This window comes from Trichomycterus rosablanca, chromosome 3 (genome assembly GCF_030014385.1).
Source record: "Trichomycterus rosablanca isolate fTriRos1 chromosome 3, fTriRos1.hap1, whole genome shotgun sequence".
Classification (NCBI taxonomy): domain Eukaryota; kingdom Metazoa; phylum Chordata; class Actinopteri; order Siluriformes; family Trichomycteridae; genus Trichomycterus; species Trichomycterus rosablanca.
In genome coordinates, this window is record NC_085990.1 from 21,025,773 (window position 1) to 21,048,541 (window position 22,769).

A 22,769-nucleotide genomic window follows, 5' to 3' on the forward strand; every position below is an offset into this window, starting at 1 on the left:
AAAGGTTAGAATAATTTAATATTTTTAAACAAAATCATTTTACTAATAAAAGCAAAAAACATTTAACAAATACACACATTCAATTCTGTGTCCAAACAAGAAGTTAATATTCTGTACAAAACAATTAACAGGACAGTAAGAACGAAAGCATTAAACAAAAGCGTGTGATATGAATCCAGTGCACACTGCCAGTGTGTATCCTCCTATGAAAAAAATACATTGTTGTTCTCTAGTCAGTTCCTCACTACAAACACTGCCTCTACAACGCTCCTGTGCTCGGTTCCCAGAATTCCAATTACAGTGTAATATACAATTTTACATCGGGAACAATCACGCTGACGTGCTGTAAAGTCCTGTGTGAGAACTGTCTTTTAATAAACTGAGCTAGGAGGAGAGATGCAAATCAGAACCAAGACCCGAAACTCATGTTTCGCAGTATCAGATTCTGTGTGCCTGGTCGTGAGTGTCCATGTGATAGAAGGACCTCTTTAGTCGTCCCCGAGCCGGAAGCCTTGGCCCCAGTTGTGGCGACCTCCACCTGCTTGTTCCTGAGGAACAGGTCTCCTGGGGGGAGGGACGCCAAATCCAGAAACTCCACCTCGTTGATTTGGGAACCATCTGTAGCTGTTGGCAAAGAAGATAAACGCACAAACATTAGAAGTCCTGAAGGGTGTAAAAGAATGTGAAACCAAGTGGTTGTGGGTGTCCCTCCTCTTATGTTACAAACATGCATTCAAAATTTGATTGTTCATCTCAAAACAATTGATTTATAGCAACTCTGAACAGAATTCAATTCTAAAAATTTCATTGGAGCTTTACTCTTGCTCATGAGCATATTAGCCATATGCAATGCACTCGGACTAATGTCAGCTGTTCACTTACACTTTCTCTTATCACTGCTGGTAGAAGGTTTGTCAGACTTTTTTTTTATTAAACATTAAAAAAATTAATTAATCTTTAGCCTTTCATATCTATTAAAAACATTTGAACATGACAGTTCCCTTTAAAAGAAAATGATATAGCTATCAATCTGTGGATTATGCACCACAAAGTGATGCACAAAAATTTAAAGCTGGTAAGGTCTTAAACTTTATGAAACTACTTCAAAAGCTCATTTTTAAGAACCCTTGGTTTACAGTTTGTCATCATGCACAATGACAACAAAAAGTTGTGTACAGCAGACATGACATCAATTATAAAATGTCTTGTATTGTGGTAGAAAAGCACAGTGGATGAGGAACTTGGCTTGAGTCTGGAAATGTCAGATTCGGTTATTAATCAACTGATGTGGTACAGAGCTAACTAAACACCGATCAGCCATAACAACATTAAAACCACCTCCTTGTTTCTACACTCACTGTCCATGTTATCAGCTCCACTTACCATATAGAAGCACTTTGTAGTTCTACGATTACTGGCTGTAGTCCATCTGTTTCTGTGCATGCTTTGTTAGCCCCCTTTCATGCTGTTCTTCAATGGTCAGGACTCTGTGTTAGTGTGTGTTGTGCTGGTATGAGCTGATAAGACACAGCAATGCTGATGGAGTTTTTAAACATCTCACTGTCACTGCTGGATTGAGAATAGTCCACCAACCAAAAATATATCCAGCCAACAGCACCCTGTAGGCAGCATCCTGTGACCACTGGTGAAGGTCTAGAAGATGACCAACTCAAACAGCAGCAATAGATGAGCGATCGTCTCTGACTTTACATCTACAGTATGGACCAACTAGATAGGAGTGTCTAATAGAGTGGACAGTGAGTGGACACGGCATTTAAAAACTCCAGCAGTGCTGCTACAACCCCTGGCAAAAATTATGGAATCACCACTCTTGGAAGATGTTCTTTCAATTGTTTAATTTTGTAGAAAAAAAATAAATCACAGACATGCCACAAAACTATCATTTCTCAAACTGTCAACCCTCTGGCATTAAGAAACAATAAAAAAAGAAACAAATATAATAGTTGTGGTCAGTCACAATTGCTTTTTTTTTTAGATCAAGTAGAGGAAAAAAATATGGAATCACTCAAATCTGAGAAAAAAATTATGGAATCATTAGAAAACACTGCACCATTATTACTTTGTTGCACCACCTCTGGCTTTTATAATGATTTAAACTCTCTGAGGCATGGAGTTAACTAATGACAAACAGTATTCTTCATCAATCTGCCTTCAACTGTCTCTTGCTGTTGCCAGATCAGCTTTGCAGGTTGGAACCTTGTCATTGACCATTTTCTTCAATTTCCACCAGAGATTTTCAAATGGATTGAGATCCGGACTATTTGCAGGCCATGCCATTGACATTATATGTTTTCTTGAAGGAAAGTTTTCACGTCCTTTGCCCTATGGCAAGATGCATTATCATCTTGAAAAATGAAGTCATCATCACCAAACATCCTTTCAACTGATGGAATAAGAAAAGCGTCCAAAATTTCAATGTGGACTTTGGCATTTATTGAAGACCATCTCCCCTGTGCCTTTACCCGACATACAGGCCCATATCATCAACAACTGTGGAAATTAACATGTTTTCTTTAGGCAGTTATCTTCATAAATTTCATTGGACAGACACCAAACAAAAGTTCCAGCATCATCACCTTGCGCAATGCAGATTCGCGATTCATCACTGAAGATCACTTTTATCCAGTCACCCACAGTCCACGATTGCTTTTCTTTAGCCTACTTTAACCTTGTTCTTTTCTTTTTAGGTGTTAATGATGGCTTTAGTTTGGCTTTTCTGTATGTAAATCCCATTTCTTTTAGGTGATTTCTTACAGTTCAGTCACAGACGTTGACTCCACTTTCCGGCCACTTGTTTCTCATTTGTTTTGTTGTGCATTTTCTGTTTTCAAGACATATTGCTTTAAGTTTTCTATCTTGATGCTTTGATGTCTTACTTGGTCTACCAGTAAGCTTCCCTTTTACAACCTTCCCATTTTGTTTGTACTTGGTCCAGATTTTAAACACAGCTTACTGGGAACAACCAACATCTTTTGCGACATTCCACAATGATTTATCTTCTTGAAGGAGTTTTATAATCCTCTCATTTGTTTCAACTGACATATCTTGTGTTGGAACCATGATTCATGACAATCTGCTTTGTGCAACAGCTCTCCGAGGTGTAAGCACTCTTTTTAAACTGAAGAATAATTAGCAAATCTAATCTGCTGCAGATGTTTTGTTTTTAAACTGCAAATTACATTTGAGTAATTCCATAATTTTTTCCTCAGATTTGAGTGATTCCATATTTTTTTCCTCTACTTGATCTAAAAAAAGCAATTGTGACAACTATTATATTTGTTTCTTTTTTTTATTGTTTCTTAATGCCAGAAGGTTGACATTTTGAAAAATGATAGTTTTGTGGCATGTCTGTGATTTTTTTTTTTTTCTACAAAATTAAACAATTGACAGAACATCTTCCAAGAGTGGTGATTCCATAATTTTTGCCAGGGGTTGTATATCTGATCTACTCATACCAGCACAACACACACTAACACACCACCACCATGTCAGTGTCACTGCAGTGCTGAGAATGATCCACCACCTAAATAATACCTACTCTGTGGTGGTTCTGTGGGGGTCCTGACCATTGAAGAACAGCATGAAAGGGGGCTAACAAAGCATGCACAGAAACAGATGGACTACAGTCAGTAATTGTAGAACTACAAAGTGCTTCTATATGGTAAATGGAGCTGATAAAAAGGACGATGTGTGTAGAAACAAGGAGGTGGTTTTAATGTTATGGCTGATCGGTGTATATTATTGTTACACTGGTGTTTACTTGGTGCCCTAAAATATATATTACAAAGATATACATATACATCCAGTAGTATAATGGGTATTTAAAAAAAGTGATAATAGCTTGTTTTAAGTTTCATTATTGCATACTGGGAGTACATGATGTGTTTAAAAGAGAAAAAGCAGACTTACAGCATCTGTGGAGCGGAGATGAAGGATCTGCCTCCCAGGTCCATTGGGTATTTGTACATCAGAAAGAAGTAAAGGTGACCTACTAAATTTCCAATCAGCTCATTCACAATACTGCAAAGAGAAAATGAGAATAAATGAGGTTTCTTTAATAACTAAAGATGACACTTATGGCCTCAAATCCTAAAAAATGTTCTTACGAGCCACCGATGATGTAGTTGAATCCCAGAATGACCCAAGGCAGATAGCAGGCCTGCAAAAAATTATTATGACAGTTAATATATTTTCATGTACAGTGTATCACAAAAGTGAGTACACCCCTCACATTTCTGCAGATATTTAAGTATATCTTTTCATGGGACAACACTGACAAAATGACACTTTGACACAATGAAAAGTAGTCTGTGTGCAGCTTATATAACAGTGTAAATTTATTCTTCCCTCAAAATAACTCAATATACAGCCATTAATGTCTAACCCACCGGCAACAAAAGTGAGTACACCCCTAAGAGACTACACCAAATTGAGCACTGCTTGTAATTTTCCCTCCAAAATGTCATGTGATTTGTTAGTGTTACTAGGTCTCAGGTGTGCATAGGGAGCAGGTGTGTTCAATTTAGTAGTACAGCTCTCACACTCTCTCATACTGGTCACTGAAAGTTCCAACATGGCACCTCATGGCAAAGAACTCTCTGAGGATCTTAAAAGACGAATTGTTGCGCTACATGAAGATGGCCAAGGCTACAAGAAGATTGCCAACACCCTGAAACTGAGCTGCAGCACAGTGGCCAAGATCATCCAGCGTTTTAAAAGAGCAGGTTCCACTCAGAACAGACCTCGCGTTGGTCATCCAAAGAAGCTGAGTGCACGTGCTCAGCGTCACATCCAACTACTGTCTTTGAAAGATAGGTGCAGGAGTGCTGTCAGCATTGCTGCAGAGATTGAAAAGGTGGGGGGTCAGCCTGTCAGTGCTCAGACCATACGCCGCACACTACATCAAATTGGTCTGCATGGCCGTCACCCCAGAAGGAAGCCTCTTCTGAAGTCTCTACACAAGAAAGCCTGCAAACAGTTTGCTGAAGACATGTCAACAAAGGACATGGATTACTGGAACCATGTCCTATGGTCTGATGAGACCAAGAATAATTTGTTTGGTTCAGATGGTCTCAAGCATGTGTGGCAGCAATCAGGTGAGGAGTACAAAGATAAGTGTGTCATGCCTACAGTCAAGCATGGTGGTGGGAATGCCATGGTCTGGGGCTGCATGAGTGCAGCAGGTGTTGGGGAGTTACATTTCATTGAGGGACACATGAACTCCAATATGTACTGTGAAATACTGAAGCAGAGCATGATCCCCTCCCTCCGGAAACTGGGTCGCAGGGCAGTGTTCCAGCATGATAATGACCCCAAACACACCTCTAAGACGACCACTGCTTTATTGAAGAGGCTGAGGGTAAAGGTGATGGACTGGCCAAGCATGTCTCCAGACCTAAACCCAATAGAACATCTTTGGGGCATCCTCAAGCGGAAGGTGGAGGAGCGCAAAGTCTCGAATATCCGCCAGCTCCGTGATGTCGTCATGGAGGAGTGGAAAAGCATTCCAGTGGCAACCTGTGAAGCTCTGGTAAACTCCATGCCCAGGAGAGTTAAGGCAGTTCTGGGAAATAATGGTGGCCACACAAAATATTTACACTTCAGGAACTTTCACTAAGGGGTGTACTCACTTTTGTTGCCGGTGGTTTAGACATTAATGGCTGTATATTGAGTTATTTTGAGGGAAGAATAAATTTACACTGTTATATAAGCTGCACACAGACTACTTTTCATTGTGTCAAAGTGTCATTTTGTCAGTGTTGTCCCATGAAAAGATATACTTAAATATCTGCAGAAATGTGAGGGGTGTACTCACTTTTGTGATACACTGTATGTATATACAAAAATACAAACAAATCAGAGTTTAATTCTTACCTTGAATCTGGTACCAAACCAGAAGGACACCACTGTGTCCCGATTCATCTGGGCCCACACATAAAGCACTGACATGATTAATGGAATCATCAACAGCTGAAAAACAAAAAAGCAGTCCTGACCGTCAGACTAGAACCACTAGAATGCACTAAGCAACCAAAACCGTTGTTGGACATTCTGTTTTAAAGTCATGGTTATTTACATGGATGGTAGTAAATCTATACTGAAAGACAAGACAGCAGACTTACCTGCATATCCATCATTAATCCTGTTACCTGATTTGTGTTGCTAAGGACAACTGCAACTAATTCAGAGCAAGGTTAGCAAAATTATGTTTTTTCTAGTTATAAAGAACAGATATACAGAGAACAGTTTATTGCTGTTAGAAATGTCTTAATATCTGAATTATGTACATGGACCAAAAAATGTGACATTCATTTTTGCTTTTGCAGTAATCTACAAGGATCTATTTATTAAGAATTTCAAAAACAAATGACATCCCTTTTCTACATGGTCACTTTCCGATTGCATTTTTTTCCAGCATCATACCAACTTTTTAGTGCCATCAGCAAAAAAATTTTTTGGTTGAGTGCGTAGCCACTGATGCACCGCTGCTTTCACATCATCATCACATGAAAATCTTCCTCCCCTTAAAGCTTCTTTGAGTGGTCCAAAAAGGTGGAAATCAGATGGCGCTAAATCCAGACTATAAGCTCTCTCAGTCTCTCAGACATGACCAATTACTACTCCTCCCGCTCTCACTGTTTCCAACCAAAATATAAAAGAGCGTAAACTTTTTGAAGATTCTTCGTTTTAAAAGTACCAGTGTTTTTACTAGCTTTTAAAATTGTATAGTTTCAATATATAATAAAACAATAAAGTTTCTTCACTCCGAATAATGTTGTGCAACAGCACAAATAAAGACTGTCCTATTATTATTGGACAAATAGTGCTCAATAGTGCACTCAAATAGTGCAGTGGTAAAATGCACAAGCTCACTACTGCTGAGATTCGATTCCAGGGTCTATCGGCTGGTCGATAGATCTATACAGACATGCTTGGCTATGTCCTGCTGGGGGGACATAACCAGAAAAATCTGCTGTGCCGATCCCTTAATACAGGAGCAGCCGAGAGACAAAAAAAGGAAAATCACTAGAAAAGTTTAGTTTACTGTATGCTCAGCATTTTCTATTTGACGTAGAAGCTGTTTGCTGCATGTTGTGCCATATGACATTTAAAAGGTGATGTTCTGAAATGGTATTAAATGATGGTGATAAAAGTGAATGATTTGGATAGGAGTATATTAATAAAGTGATTAAAAAAGAATGAATAAAAAAAAAAACAGGATCAGAGGCCTCTGACAGTTGACAGTTGACACACTGATTTACATTTATATCTGCTACTTCTTGTGTTAGTTTATATGTTATTATGTTGTCAGAGAAAACTCTACATTAAAAACTTGAAATAATGCTGTGGTTTCTTTTTACTTTGCACGGTTTAGCTGATTTACCATGCTTGCTTTCTGCGCTTATGTCTGAATTCCAGCCACAATGTACTGCACAACGACCCATGTCTTCTTAGGTTAGATTGTATTACTCACTCTCTCACTCACTTTCTTAACCGCTTATCCAACTAAGGTTGCAGGGTGGGAGTCTCCAATTAACCTGACTGCATGTTTTTGGACTGTGGGAAGAAACCGGAGCTCCCGGAGGAAACCCACGCAGACACGGGGAGAACATGCAAACTCCACACAGAAAGGACCCGGACTGCCCCACCTGGAGATCAAACCCAGGACCTTCTTGGTGTGAGGCGACAGCGCTACCCACCGAGCCGCCTAGATTGTATTATTTAGCAATTTTTACAACTTTTGGAAACACAAACACACATAAACAGTCAAAAAGGATACAACAATGCATATCCAATTGAAAAGCAGCATGAATATGTAGTCTGAAGGTCTTCCATTAAAGGCTCCTGGAGAAATAAAAACAATGTATGTAGTTAAACAAATAAAAAATATTGTCACTTATAGCATGCAAATGAACTTTTGACAACATTGGTTTTTTGACCATTTTTAACCATTTAAAGTTTCATGCTTCTCTACCCAGAAAATAACTTATTCATTGGCTACTTTATTAGACACACTATATTAATACTGGTTAAAATCCCTATTTGCTCTCAGAACCATACAAATTCTTCATGCAATAGATTCCACTAGGTAATGGAAACATTCTGTTAAATGTCGGTTTGACATGATTACATCTGCGTTATTACTGCTGCACATTTATGCTGCAAATCTGCCTTTCTATCACATCCCCAAGGTGCTCAGTTGGATACAGGCCGTTAAAGCACACTAAACAGTTCATAAAACTGATTTAAGACAACTTGTGCTTTATCGCATGGTACATTATCATGATGGAAACAGCCTGTATAAGATTTTGAAATGTGGTCATACAGAGATGCACATGGTCTGTAACAAACTCAGACAGGCTGTGGCATTTAGTCAATGCTCGTTTGGTTTTAAACAGTCCAATGGGTGTCCAAAATCACTCCATACACCATTACATGACCATCGGCAGTTTGGTTCCACGGATTCCATTAGTTTATGCACTATTCTGACTTTACCACCTCATGTCACAAACTGAAACATTTACAAATTGTGAAGGTTAATATTAACCCCACTGCTATATGACTGAATGATTGGATAATTAGATGTACAGGTGTTTCTAAAAATGGTCTGTAAGTGAACATAAGTACTGCTGTAGTTTATGTCATTGCTAATCAGCTACCAATTGATTTTATTGTTAAAAGCTACTTGATCTACAAACAGCATAAGCCAGAAGAACAGGCCAACTTAATTAAATCCATACATTTTTGGCTATTTTACACTTCCTTTTAAATGGCTCATTAAATGCAATAAATCATACACTCCCAATACACTCTTGTTATTGGACTATGTGAGTGTATATTATACTGTGGTTCAGCCTTAGGCCCAGTTACAGTATCATTCATGTTCCTGTAAACTAGAATGCCATGAGCATCCCTATATAGCTGTAAACTGATCTCTGTTCTAAACCACTGTAGGTCCCAATGGCCTACAGCAGTGGACACCACACCTTGTTTTGTGAACAGGGTAACAGTAATGCGAAAACTGAAAGACCATCTCCCAAAACTGTTTGACATAAAGATCGCAACATTTATTTTATATAATTAATTTATACACCCGTTACACTATATGGCCAAAAGCATTTCAGACACGGTCATTGCTAAGTACCATCTTGCACATAAATATTACATATGGAGCCTACATTTGTTTAAAAAAAGGTGTGTAAAACAGTTATAGGGTTTCATTCTGGAAGCTCAGATAGCACATCAGTGCAGTGACCTAGACCAGCACCACAGAGGCCACAGAGAGTTTGAGTATTGGTAGTCCAACCAGCCTGTTTGGGTGTTCAGCAGACATGGTTGTGGACAAATCCCCTTAAAACTACATTTCAAATAACTGTAACTTTCCCCTTTACTGTGATCAATATATTGCATGTATACATTTGAATAAAAAGAATAGTTTCTTACATTTACTTAGATTTTATTTTTCATTGCAGACAGATATTTCATGTTTTGTCTGCTCAACTTCATTTCATTTGTTAATATACACTCATTCCTGCACTTCAGTCCAACAGAAGTTGGAACCAGCACAATGTAGGGCTAGTAATGAGGTAAAAAATAAATATTGATGTGATTGTAATCATGATTTGACACAAAAGCAGCATCCAGGAAAGGCTGAGCCTTTAGATGGCAGAGGATCTTCAGTTTGGCAACAAATGTGTGAGAAAATTATAGAAACATTTAAAAACAATGTACCTCAAAGAAAGATTAAAAGGGATTAGCATATTTCTCCATCTACAATGCGAAATATCTAACTATTCAAGCAATCTGGGGGAATTACAGTACAAAAAGGGCAAAGGTGCAAGTCTAGTCAGAACATGTGCAATCTCTGATCCCATGAAACAACAGCTGATAAGATTACTTTGGCAAACCTTTGCCAAGCACTACAATACGGAGTTCTTTTTTTTTTTTTTTTTTTTTTTTTTTTTTTTTTTTAAATGCACGCCACATGCTCCTGACCAAAGACTAAAAAGACCATTCAGACTGTTATCAACAATAAGTTCAAAAGCCAGGGTCTGTCATGGTATGGGGCTGGTTTTGGGCCCTTGACAAAGGTCATTTACACTTCTGTGATGGCAGCATTAATGCAGAAAAGTACATTGAAATTTAGGAGCAACAAATGCTTCCTTTAAGCCGATATCTTTTCCAGAGACGTCCATGCATTTTTCGGACAATGCAAAACCACATGCTGCACAAATTGCAAAAGCTTTGCTGCAGAGGAAAAGGGGACAGGTACTAGACTGGCTTGTCTGCAGTCCTGCCTGTCCCTAATAGAGAATGTGTGGAGAATTTTGAAAGGAAAAATGTGACAACAAATCTGTACTGTTGCACATCTTAAAATATCTCTTTGCAGGAAGAATGGAACAGCAAAACACCTAAAACACTTAATCACTTGGGATCATTTTTCGTAATTTTTTCTGATTGGGGTTGTATAATCAGGTGTAAAATGAATCAAAACTATTTAGTTTCTAATTTGCTTGAATGCTAATTAATATACATATTAACCATTTCACACAATAATGTTTATTACTTCAGCTATTAACATCCAGCCCTACCTTAATGGACTGTTGTAATGACTTAATCTGACTTTATTATTCAAACTCATTATTTATGACACAGATCACATAAACATATGGATTCATACCTGTTTCCAGTCTAGAGGAGTACTGATAGAGGAAGTACAGATTAACCAAATATAAAAATCCTGTTCCTGGACCAACTGGAAAATACAGTGTTGAGGTAAATGGTCTCCATATCTGCAAAAAAGACAATGACAAGCAATTAGAGGTCTATAAAGTAAATGATCATAACTCTTTTATCTATGGGGTTGGGACCAAATGTGGGGTTGCCTGAGATGCAAATAGGGTTGGGAAAGTTTTTTTTATAATCAACAGTGACTATGGAGATCTACAAATATTTTAGGTCATTAACAAAATGTGCCACTGACCAAACAAGAGAACCCATGTACTAGAATGTTAGCAGTATAAAACCAATTTTAATTATAAATAAATAAATTATATTAATTATATTATATTATATTAATTATAAATAAATGTTTACTTATTAGCTAGGGCAGATGGAGTGCCTTTATTTATTGTGTAAATAAACATGTGTACAGTACAATTAAATTCTTGCTCTGCATATTCCAGCTTGTTTGGAAGCTGGGGTTAGAGCAGTACAGTCAGCCATAAAAAAATGCAATAAAAATTCACAGGTATGAAAATCGTGGCACGGATGGTGAAATGAGCCGTTTCGAGTGTAATATGCAATTTGCTGTAACATTCCAAATTTAAGGTTTGTGTTTAGCGATTTAATATTCCATGGAAACGTGTGCTTCTTTACACACGTAATCATCTCTGTGCTGAGTCTCAAAGAAACGAGACAGTAAAGTCAGCAAACTCTAAAGACGCTTGGTTACACTAGCAATCGGTTAGACAAAATGCTCAAAATGTTGAAGTCTACAGCAGCTAAAAACACTACTCTGGTAACTAACTGTGGATGCAAGGGGGGGGGGTGTCAAAATGCAGACGAGAATTTTCGTATTTCAACTATTAAGGTAGGCTGTGCTGTGTATTGTAGCTTCCATTTGTTCTATGATTTACTATATGAGCGTCATTTAATGACTGCCGTGAACTGGGCACTTTTCTTTAAAAATCTGTGAAATCTGTGATTTTTGACAAACAAGGTCCATTAAATTAAGCACATTTCCCTGTGAATTTAGTAGGGCCCTAAATAAAAACTACCTAAACTGAACTTTTATTAACTTATAAAAAGTACAATAAATTTATCTGAGACTGACTGAAAGTCAGTGGAAAGGTGTTCTGTGGTCAGACGACACTACGTTTCAGCTTGTTTTTAGAAAAAAACGAATGTCAGATTCTACATGCCAAAGATGAAAAAGACCATCCAGACTGTTACCAATGAAAAGTGCAAAATCCAGCATATTTTATGGCATGGGGGTGGCATTAGTCACACGGCATGGGTGATCTGCATACATGTAAAGGTACCACTGATGCGGAGGCTTATGTGTATTTGGAGAGACATATGCTGCTGTCAAGACAACATCTTTTCCCACGAACTTTTCACAAAGTGCATGTGCTTGACTGGCCTGCCTGCAGTTCAAATCTGTTTCCTATTAAAAATGTATGGCGCATCATGAAGAGAAGAATCAAACATTGGCAACCACAACTGTTGAGCAGCTTAAGTCTTGTGTAGTTTGGTTACTTATGCGTCATTTTGCCGTGTCCAGTTCTAGAGGTGTGCTATCAGTTTAACATTTTTTTAAAAGTTGAGAAGAGTATCCACTTTAGTCAAAGATCCCATTCATTGTGTTTTGCATCACTAGTTTTCATCATTCTTGGAGATAGGTACTTAAGGCACTTTGTCAGGTTGTGTTCCATTCAGCCAAAATAGCTGAAGATGAAGCCCTGGCTTACAACTGCTGTTCCAATTTCTTTTAAAGGTGTCCAGTGAGGTTGCAGTCAGGGCTCTGTGCAGGTCACTGGATTTCCTCCACACCATGTCTTTATAGACCTAACTTTGTGCTTTTTATTTTATGTAATTAACTGTATACGCCTTTTAGCAATGGGTATAGCTCCAAAGCCCAAAGTCTAAATTTATGATGGGTTTCCATATTCGTCTGGCCATAGAAAGCATTTAAAGTGTTCCTGAAATATTGTGGTCCAATCTGAAAATCCCAAGTTTAAAGCAGATCCGATGGTGCACTGAAAACCAAGATGTTAGCTGGTTTCTTTGTATCAGTGTGGATCTCTCTCACTGATTCACTGCTGTTCTAATGGTCTGCGGCTCACAGTGTGCTGAGCCACAGACTGCAGCAAAGAAAAGTGGGTTACAAAAGTGCAGCAGGGGGGAAATCAGTCTTACAGCCACTGCTGTACTCACTAGGGCAAATGCAACATGGTTGGGTTCAAGTTACATTTGAAGAAACACATTGTTCTGGACAGATACTGCCTGTCTGTTTTATTGTGTTTGGTCTACTAGTTTACTGTTGTCATTTATTAATCTGGCAGCTTTTTTTCGAAGCTACTTAGTTTGAAATCTGTCAGGTCAAGCACAGCCCGAAAAAATGAAGGGTTCTATGGCTTTACACGAGGAACCATTAGCGGCCTTTCGGGACTGAATTAAACTCACAACCTCATGTCATGTCTTGTTATGTCACTACGACGTCATTGCTTTGCGATGGTTGGCTGCACAGATGGGTCAGCTTTCTCCAATGACCTCTGTCTTGTGTTGGCTGTAGCAGACTAGCCCCTGATAATGCAACTCACAACCTCACACACTCACTTTCTAAGCCGCTTATCCTGATCAAGGTCGCAGGGTGCTGAAGCCTATTCCAGCTCTCAAAAGTAACAAGGCATGCAGAAACACAATGGTCAGGGCACCAGTCCATCACAGGGCAGACACACACACCTAAGGGCAATTTTTGTATCTTCAATTTACCTGACTGCATGTCTTTGAGCTGTGGGATATAACCGGAACACCCAGAGGAAACCCACCAGAGAACATGTAACTATGTATGACTCCACCTAGAACCTTACTGCTGTGAGGCGCCAGTGCTCGACATTCAATTATTTTTTTTCATTAATACTTATTAACTTTCAGTACTAAAGTAGGCCAAGGATTGGAGTACACCAAGGAAATGGCACAAGTCTATCTCATTGAATTGCACACTTACCTAGTTACTCATATATATAGGAAAAATAAATAGTAACCAATCCACAATGCAATATCTGACATGTTTTGGCAGGTGGAATATGTTGATTATTAAAAGGAATCTACTTGGATAAATTCCAAACTTCTCAGACAGTGATTGATAACAAGGTTCAAACTCAGGTCCTCAGTACACTGGAGCTGTGCAGCAATCAAACCACCTGTTATACCACTGTGCCACACTAGAATAAATTGGTCTAACAGGAGTATACCAGGGTATTTTTGAATTAAAAATAGTACAACCCCAAATCAGAAAACGTTGGGACAGTATGATGACCGAGGCTCTCCAGTTTGTCAACAAATGTGTGAGAAAATGATTGAAATGTTTTAAAACAATGTACCTCAAAGATAGATTGGAAGGGGTTTGCATATTTCTCCCTCTACAGCAGTGGTCCCCAACCACCGGGCCGCGGTGGGAGCAGCGTCTCGTTGCAGCGAAAAAGCTCATTTGTGAGTAGTACAGTTATTCTATTTTAAATCCCCCTGCCCCGCCGGTTTATGAAATTATATCTCATATGAAACAGACTGTTATCAGCAACAAGTCCAAAAGCCAGGGTCTGTCATGGTATGGGGCTGCGTCAGTGCCTTTGACAAAGATCATTTACACTTCTGTGATGGCAGCATTAATGCAGAAAAGTACATTGAGATCTAAGAGCAACATATGCTGCCTTCAAGACGTCATCTTTTCCAGGGACGTCTACGCATTTTTTAACAAGACAATGCAAAACCACATGCTGCACACATTACAAAGGCATGGCTGTGGAAGAAGAGGGTACGGGTACTGGACTGGCCTGCCTGCCTGCCTGCAGTCCTGACCTGTCCTCAATAGAGGAATTTTGAAACGAAAAATGCGACAACGACGACCCCATACTGTTGCACATCTTAAGACGTGTTTGCAGGAAGAATGGGACAAAATAAAAGCTGAAACACTAAATCACTTGGTCTCCTCAGTCCCAAAACGTCTTTTAAGTGTGGTGAAAAGGAAAGGCAACATTACAAAGAGATAAATGCTTTACTGTCCCAACTTTTTTTGAAATATGTTGCAGACCTGAAATGCCTTTTTCTGATTTGGTTTTAAGTTCACTGTGTTCAGTTCATTAATGTGTGACACTGTGTCTCATTTATTTTAGAAGACAATGACTAAAAACTATAGTTTACAGCGGTATTTATTTGATTTGACTTGATAATTATTATTAGCGGTTGTACTATGCTAACATAAATAGTATCCGTCCACCTTATTAGCGCATTTAAAAAATACTAGTTGTGTATTTGGTGCCATCTTGTGGAATTTCGAAGTTTTTCATTTTGTACAATGAAATTAAAACAAGAATCCGTTACGTTATTTCTCTTTAACTTTTATTTCAGTGTTTTCACTGACCGAATTAACAGTACTTTATAAACACATTTTGAATGTGTCCAATTCATAGCACTTTTTCCCACAAACAGTTTGTGCCTACAAAAGACATGCTGTTGTAACATGTGGATCATGAGGCCTGGCATTGTTTGTCTGAAATAACCAAGAACTTCCTGGGGCAGCAGATGTCAGATTAATATCTCAATTTACTCCTTTGCATCGGTGGTACCCTCACACATATGCGCATATGGGTCATTCCTACAATTCGGTGCCTTGTGTGTCCCCAGTACTGATCATGGTATTTATTAAGTAAATTTTAAACAATACAATTTGTAAACATCTTACTGAAATAATTAACACTTTTAAATACTAAACACAATGTTTTCTACCCCCCTCCAAAATTACTGTATACATTTTTCACTGTTTTATCTCTTAGATACCAGAGGTTTTCCCATGTCCCCAGTGCTGTACATTCTGATTTAGTGATGGGTATATGAGGTTTAATCATGAAAATATCTCAGTCTTTCAATACTGTTTAAAAGGTTTGCTTAAGTCCCTCTAAACCTTGGATTTTTCTTTCATTATGAGTTTCATGTTATTGCTGATTATAAGGGTTTTACACACGTCCCTCAAGTTGCTGTCACCCTGTTATCTCTTACTACTGTCTCTTAAAATGAAAAGCTGTTTTGCATACCGACATCATTTCCTGGAGCTCACATGATCTTTTTGGAGGGAAAACAACTGTGGAAGATGAGTGGCTAACTCCTCATTTTAATGTTGTTTTTTCCACATTTTATCCTAAAAGTCTTATATGGTCGACCATAACATGTCCACCCTGTTATGTGATATATGAGAAAAAGCAATACAATTTGATCATTTAAAAAATAATCATACTAAAAAGCAGAGAATTCTTTGTCTGAATTCACTGTTATGCTAGCATGGTTTTGCTCACTCGCTAGCTAATGGCTAATTTTATGTCAGAACATTCACCATGTTACGGTCCACCCTGTTACGGTCCACCTTGTTACAACCTAATACAGAACAGGGTGGATGTCACAGTGTATATGAGGTGCATGTGTAATTTAGCTTGACCAATATTAGTTTGGAAAAGTATAACATTTCCTTTTTATAATAAAACATGAAAAACAAATTAAAACAGTGTTTCATTTTCAAACAGTTTTAAACACCTTATGTTTCAGGGTAAGCATTATGTTCTGTTTTATCAGTATATAGCTATAAACTTATAGCTATAATTTTCTTTTATCTTACAAAAGAATGTTCTCAAAAAGATTTTGTTCTCAAAAAACGTGAAATATTGAAAATCAAAGTCCTCTGGGAGACATTTTCTTTTGTACATTCAAAGAACAAAGACCACTGTGTTCAGTTAATCAATACTAAGGAGCACCTTGCTCATGCCCACTATGACACATGGTGGTGACTCATTGATGTTTTGGGACTGCTTCTGTGAATGAGAAAGCTGTTCTCATTCGCAAGTTATAAGGCTTTAAGCAGAAAAATGACCTAAAAGGGACTTGATCAGAATGCCATTACAATCTACAAAAAGAGCTTAAACATACAGTTGTAAAAATGCATCATTAAACCAGAGACAATATGAGGTTTTTGCTAAGAATAGTGTCTCAAACTACATGAGATAAGACGTATGTCATTTAGAGCGGCACTTAGTTAAACTATTAAAAAGTGGACAGCTACCAATAAATGTGGCCACAGTTGCATGTATAGCCCCATTTCTATTTAAGGTACCCTACAGTAAGATATAGTACACATCTAATTCCAGATTCTGTATCTAATGTCTGTCTATTTCCAACTGCACAAGTGTAGCTATGTAAAACTTTATCCTTAGCGTCCCAAACACAAAGAGTTTAACTGCTATCTTCCTGTCGCACACCCTTTGGCCATAATAATTTACCGTAATTCTAGAATTAAAATATAAAAAGTGTCCTCTCCTAAAGTACTCCAAAGGTTAAGAAACAAAAAATTAAGACAAAGAAAAGCAACCAGCAAACAGCACAAAGAGGGTTATTACCTAAACAAAGTAGCTCATTAGATTTGTATTTGATAAAATGTTAATTGTCAAATTATGAGTAGATAAAAAAATAGGAAGACCAGCAACTCGATGGCTCGACACAATAATGGCAGAGAAGACCCTGGTGGACCTATCTAGACTTGCACGGAATCGATATTCCTACAGACCGTTCATCCATCAAGTCGCCATGGATTGAGATCGAGCCGAAGGCCAATAAAAAAAAATAATAATAAAAAAAAATAGATCTTATCACTTTTGTTATTTTATTATTATATTATAATACTATACATTATATATTTGTGACGGCCCTGACAGTTCCCACCTGACTTACAGAATGGGTCACTTGTGAATAGGGATGTAATGATGCACCACAAGACAGTTAAAAATCGGTGCACATCGATATTCACTTTAAACAGCAGAGGGCACCGGCACTATATTTTTTTTTACACAAAAAGTGAAACCAGCATTGTTTTGCATAGTTTGCACCTACCTCAGAAATAAAAGGGCATTAATTATTTAGATAAATAAAAGATGAGCACAAATACAATATTTTATTTTATTTAAAGAGAAATAATAAAAGGAAACTTTGTCATAATTTGTCTTTAATTTCATTTTGTTTAAAAAATTGTATCGTGAACCCAGTATCGTGAATCGTATTGCATCGTGGGTAGAGTGTATCGTTACATCCCTACTTGTGAATGAAAACTACTAAATGATTTAAGTATGATTTACAACTGTGCACTGTGTGATGGGCGGCATTTTGTAAAACCTTAACATACACTATTTCTTTTTTAAGTTTGTGGGTTGTTATTATACCGCTTAATAGTTTTTTTTTTTACTTTTGACAAGTCAAGTTAAACATAAACGCCTCTAAAGTAGTGAACTAGACGACTGACACGCCCTCATTGTTAACATAAATCCATACAGCTCCTCTTAATCTAAATCATACATCCTTAGTCCATCTAAACGTTTAACCTATTTGCCATAGATACAGTCCTTCCTGGTGCTGTGTCATCTGAGGGTAAATGGCTGTCCACATGATCTTGGAGAAATTAAGATTTTTGTCCCGTTTAGATGTCCCGTGCCCATTATGGGTGATTTCAAAGGTGGACAGGAGTTAACATGGACACTCCTCGCAGGAGGGTACGATTCTCTGTCACTCTGAGGTGACACATTCACCTCATAAACAGTATTCGCTTGTTAAGTGTGACGTCACGCGTCATTTCCGGGGCCAAACGAACCTAATCGCAAACGCAAACAACTATGGCTAAACCTGTGAACCTTTTTATATATATATTGTAAGATCCATATTGCACTAATTGTAATGATCTATGTTTATTGTCATAAATATTTTCTCTTTGGTTAAAGAATACTTATTTGAGGTGACTTGGTATTTCAGCTATTGATGATTTTTCCTGGTAATCAGTGTATGCTGTTATTCATTAGTCCTCTTCGGTGGAGCCTGCGGGGGGCAGAATTGTACTGACTCTATATACTGACAATATTTATCAAATATACGGAAAGAAAGAGGACGTGGAACAACAGATTTATGATCGTAGTTTTGTTTGTTATACGCCAATTGCGAACATAGTGAGTTTTTATAAGAAATTTGGATTAACGGATAAGTCAATGTAAGAAGAAAGTTAAAATAAATTCTGTTTGTGGAAAACTTAAGGAACTCGTGTTGCTGTCGTTGGAAATTGGATTTACAAACATTACCCGAGTCATAAATGTCTAGTCCTTCTCAATAGCTGTCTGGACGAGAAAAGGTCTTATTATATACATATATTATATATATATATTAGAAACATACATTAAGATACAAATAAGACAAGATGTGCAGTACACTAGTGCACTTCAGGTAATCTGAATATCATGAAAAGTTCATGTCATTATTTCATTTCATGTCACCTCATCAAGAGGTAAGCGGTCATATTTTTAATTCATTACATGAAAACTGACATTTCTAACTCTTTGGTTTTACTTTTAATCAGTATAGCTTATAGCTTATATAGTAAAAATCCAGAATCTCACATTATCATATGAAATAAAATAAAAAAACCTTGAAACACGTGTAATGAATATACAATGACAGTTTACCTTTTTACATTGAATTATGAACAAAAATATTACTTCATGATATCTAATCGCAAGGAAAGCGGTAAAAAGACAGTTGGGTAGTTTTTTTTCGACTCGGACCTGTTGAAGCAGTACGGCACACAGCACTGTGGCATATTGAAAATACGAGGGACTCAGCCAACTTGGACCCGGATGTGACGTATCATAAGGTCGACACGTCACCACTTAACAAGCGGATTAACATTATCTGCAATTCGAACCACAGTGACTCTGTAGTGCCATGACCGCGCGTTAACTAGATACCAAAAAAATTAAGAGGAACAATTCAGAAAATCATACTATATAACAAACGTTCTGTGACGAATAATTTTTTCGTTAGTACTTATGTATTATTAACAAAAAGGTCTGTTTCAGCCTGACTTTCTGACAACCTGACAATTTATGAGATAGGAAGCACTTGTTATGGCTAAATCCTAAAATGTTACAGTGGCGAGTATGAAGTCCACTAGATGATAGCAATTTAAGCTAGAGGACGCTAGTAAAAACATACTGAATGTGCGTGATAAATGAGCCATATATATATATATATATATATATATATTATATATATATATATATATATATATATATATATATATATATATATATATATATATATATATATAATATATATATATAATATATATATATATAATATATATATATATAATATATATATATATATATATTAGTTACAGTCACGTGTAGTTCACATATATAGGGAGTAGGAGGGTATTTGGGATTCAACCGGAATCTTCACACTGTTAAGCTATGATGTCTCTATAATATAATAATTTGTACTGTGTTCAGTGTGTGTTTGTCTCACCTGAAATTTGTGGAAGAAAGCCTCCGGCCATAATACCAGGTACCTGGGGCTGATGAAGCCCAATTTACCTATAAGCGGCACAGCGATCGAACCTGCGAACCAATAACGAGTGATGAACGGTATGTTTTTAAACCAGTCCCCGATGTCTGACATCTTTCCATATGATGTAAAGCCTGAGAAGTTCTTCACAGTAAACCTATCCTAATCTTGTTTATAAATCGTGACTGTGCAGCTGCAGTAGTTTGTATTTAAGGCAGTCAAATTCTTTCGGGACCTTCTATTTTGGTTCGGATGCACTTTTAGTCCGTTTACAATGACGTGGCTGTGCAGAAAGGGCTGTTTTTCTCACCCGTTTTCGAACAAACCCCGCCTCTTGCTGTAAGATTGGCTGGTATTGTCCTACTTGCTACGTCTGGATTGGCTAAAAACTTGTAATTCCAACGTTTTAGAGAGTATATTCAATCAGAAAGCTGATCGTAAGTGCTGTCTTAGTATTAGCCAATCCTAAAAAAGATTTATGAAAACGGGTAGGAAATAATTAACTTCCTGATGTTTTTTGCTTATGTATCTGGCTGTCAAAATAAAAGTAATTGAATTTTGAATAGATTTACTAGTTTATCCAGAGGACACGCTGGCGCAAGTGGTAGAGTGTGTACCGCACTGCAAAATGGTTTCTGTAACGGATTTTGCATGTTCTTCACACATGTATCTGTGTGGGTTTTTAACGGATATTCTTTTTATCCCATCCGAAAACAAACAGTCTTAGAGTGGCTACTCTGAATTGACTATAGGTTTGTGAGTCTGTGAGTGAGTGTTGACGGTGATAAATTGGCACCCTGTTCAGGGTGCATTCCTGCCTTGTGTCCAATGTTTCACCAGACGCTTCACTACATCACTACCTGACAGGATAAATCTATTTTCATCTATTTATTTATATTAAATAACTGCTTAATCATAGTCCGAGTTGCATTGAGTCTTTACGGTAAAATCTGGCACATTGTGGGAGGACACAATGAACAACAAACCAGTTTATGGAAGGCCATTACACATTTACAACTAGGAGCAAACCATGTAGAGCCATGCTGTTGGTAGTGGGGAAAAAACTAAACAAAATTTATGCTGAACATGCTGAACTTTACAGCAACAAAAGACAGAGATGAGATGGACCCAGATTGACAGATCTGTGTAGCACCAACACAACCAGCTGCATCAAAATAACACCTATTTTAGGTAGGGTTTAATTAATACTGTAGTGTTTTCAACATAATTTCTATACACCAAATTCTTTAAAAAATAATAGTGTATTGCCATACACTCTTGCCATAAACAATAATTTTGACTCATTTCTATCATATTTACAGTGTAAATTTTACACTGTTCTAAAAACTTCCACCCTTTTGTTTTTAAAGTTTAATAATGCATGTATGCAACCATTGTTTATTATAAAAAGGTTAGAAATCATATTTACAATGTAACTTTTGCCCCTGGACTTGTTTGAGTCACTTTTTAAGAAGTCAAAAATATAATGAAAAATATGTAATTGAAGTAAAATCAAGTAAAAAAAATTAAATTAAAATGAGTAACAAAAATATAGCATGTTTTTTTTTGTTTTTGCAAATGTAGGTGCACATTTTTTTTATTGATTTGCATGTATTTCTTAGGGGAACTAAGAACTAATTTGGAACAAATTAGGGCTTAAATGCAGGTTAGACTGTTAATCTATCCGATACGTGCAAAATATAAGGAACACATGACCCTACATCACATTACTGTAAATCCGATGCGGTTGGGGACTTTTAGTTTGTTGTCAGGTTAGTTGTATAAAACGGAAGCTTTACTTGTGGCGCGCTACTTTGGTCAGGTAGTAAGAGCTAATTAAATAAGTTTACTATTTATATTTGTGTTGGTAAAGTAAGAGCAGTTTAAATATGTTTTATAGGACACGGCATTATGTCTGCTTAGTAACGACACAGCAGGTTCTTAATTTGTAGTGTTAGAAACCCATAATGAGTCGTGTTAGCTTATTATTATTATTATGCCAGCATATATGTTTTCTATATATGTTTCTCCAGAACATTCTGTCTTCTGTTTGGGTCTTCAGGCTTCTTAATGGCTCGTTTTTTTCTCTTGTTGTGTCCATGCATCTTGTTGCTGGACGTCCTTTTTCCTTTCCTCTTCAACTTCTCCAAGCATAACTGTCTTTTCTGATGAATATGCTCTTCTTATAATTTGTCCTGATATGATTCGTTTGCTTGTCTTCTTTGTCATGTAAGGTACTGTAAAAAAGCCCTCACCAACAGTAGTGGGTAGCACTGTTGCCCCACAGCAAGAAGGTCCTGGGTTCGATTCCCAGGTGGGGCGGTCTGAGTCCTTTCTGTGTGGAGTTTGCATGTTCTTCCCGTGTCTGCGTGGGTTTCCTCCCGGTGCTCCGGTTTCCTCCCACAGTCCAAAGACATGCAAGTGAGGTGAATTGGAGACATGAAATTGTCCATGACTGTAATTGATATAACCTTGTAAACTGAAGAATCTTGTGTAATGAGTAACTATCGTTCCTGTCATAAATGTAACCAAAGTGAAAAACATGACGTTAAAATCCTAATAAACGCCGCTCAGGTGGCACAGCGGTAAAGTACGCTAGC

At 37.4% G+C, this 22,769-nt stretch overlaps 2 protein-coding genes across 3 annotated transcripts in view; one reads left to right on the forward strand and one right to left on the reverse strand.

Annotated features, from left to right (window-relative positions):
* derl1 (derlin 1) lies at positions 1-20,447 on the reverse strand. The gene is made up of 8 exons (XM_062991028.1): positions 20,131-20,447; positions 10,703-10,814; positions 7,802-7,866; positions 6,144-6,170; positions 5,896-5,991; positions 4,128-4,180; positions 3,931-4,041; positions 1-624 (listed from the first exon to the last, which is right to left on the reverse strand). Exons 1-8 carry the CDS (start codon positions 20,281-20,283, stop codon positions 489-491), a joined length of 753 nt encoding a protein of 250 aa, XP_062847098.1. The 5' UTR covers positions 20,284-20,447; the 3' UTR covers positions 1-488.
* Positions 20,167-22,769, forward strand: part of nsmce2 (NSE2 (MMS21) homolog, SMC5-SMC6 complex SUMO ligase) — a 9,939-nt gene continuing 7,336 nt past the window's right edge. The window contains exon 1 of one of the 2 annotated variants that reach the window (XM_062991029.1): positions 20,167-20,249. The gene's annotated coding sequence lies outside the window, so the exon portion shown is untranslated. Of the gene's footprint in view, positions 20,250-21,947; positions 21,992-22,769 lie in introns of those variants that run through there. The other variant, XM_062991030.1, reaches the window with a different exon arrangement.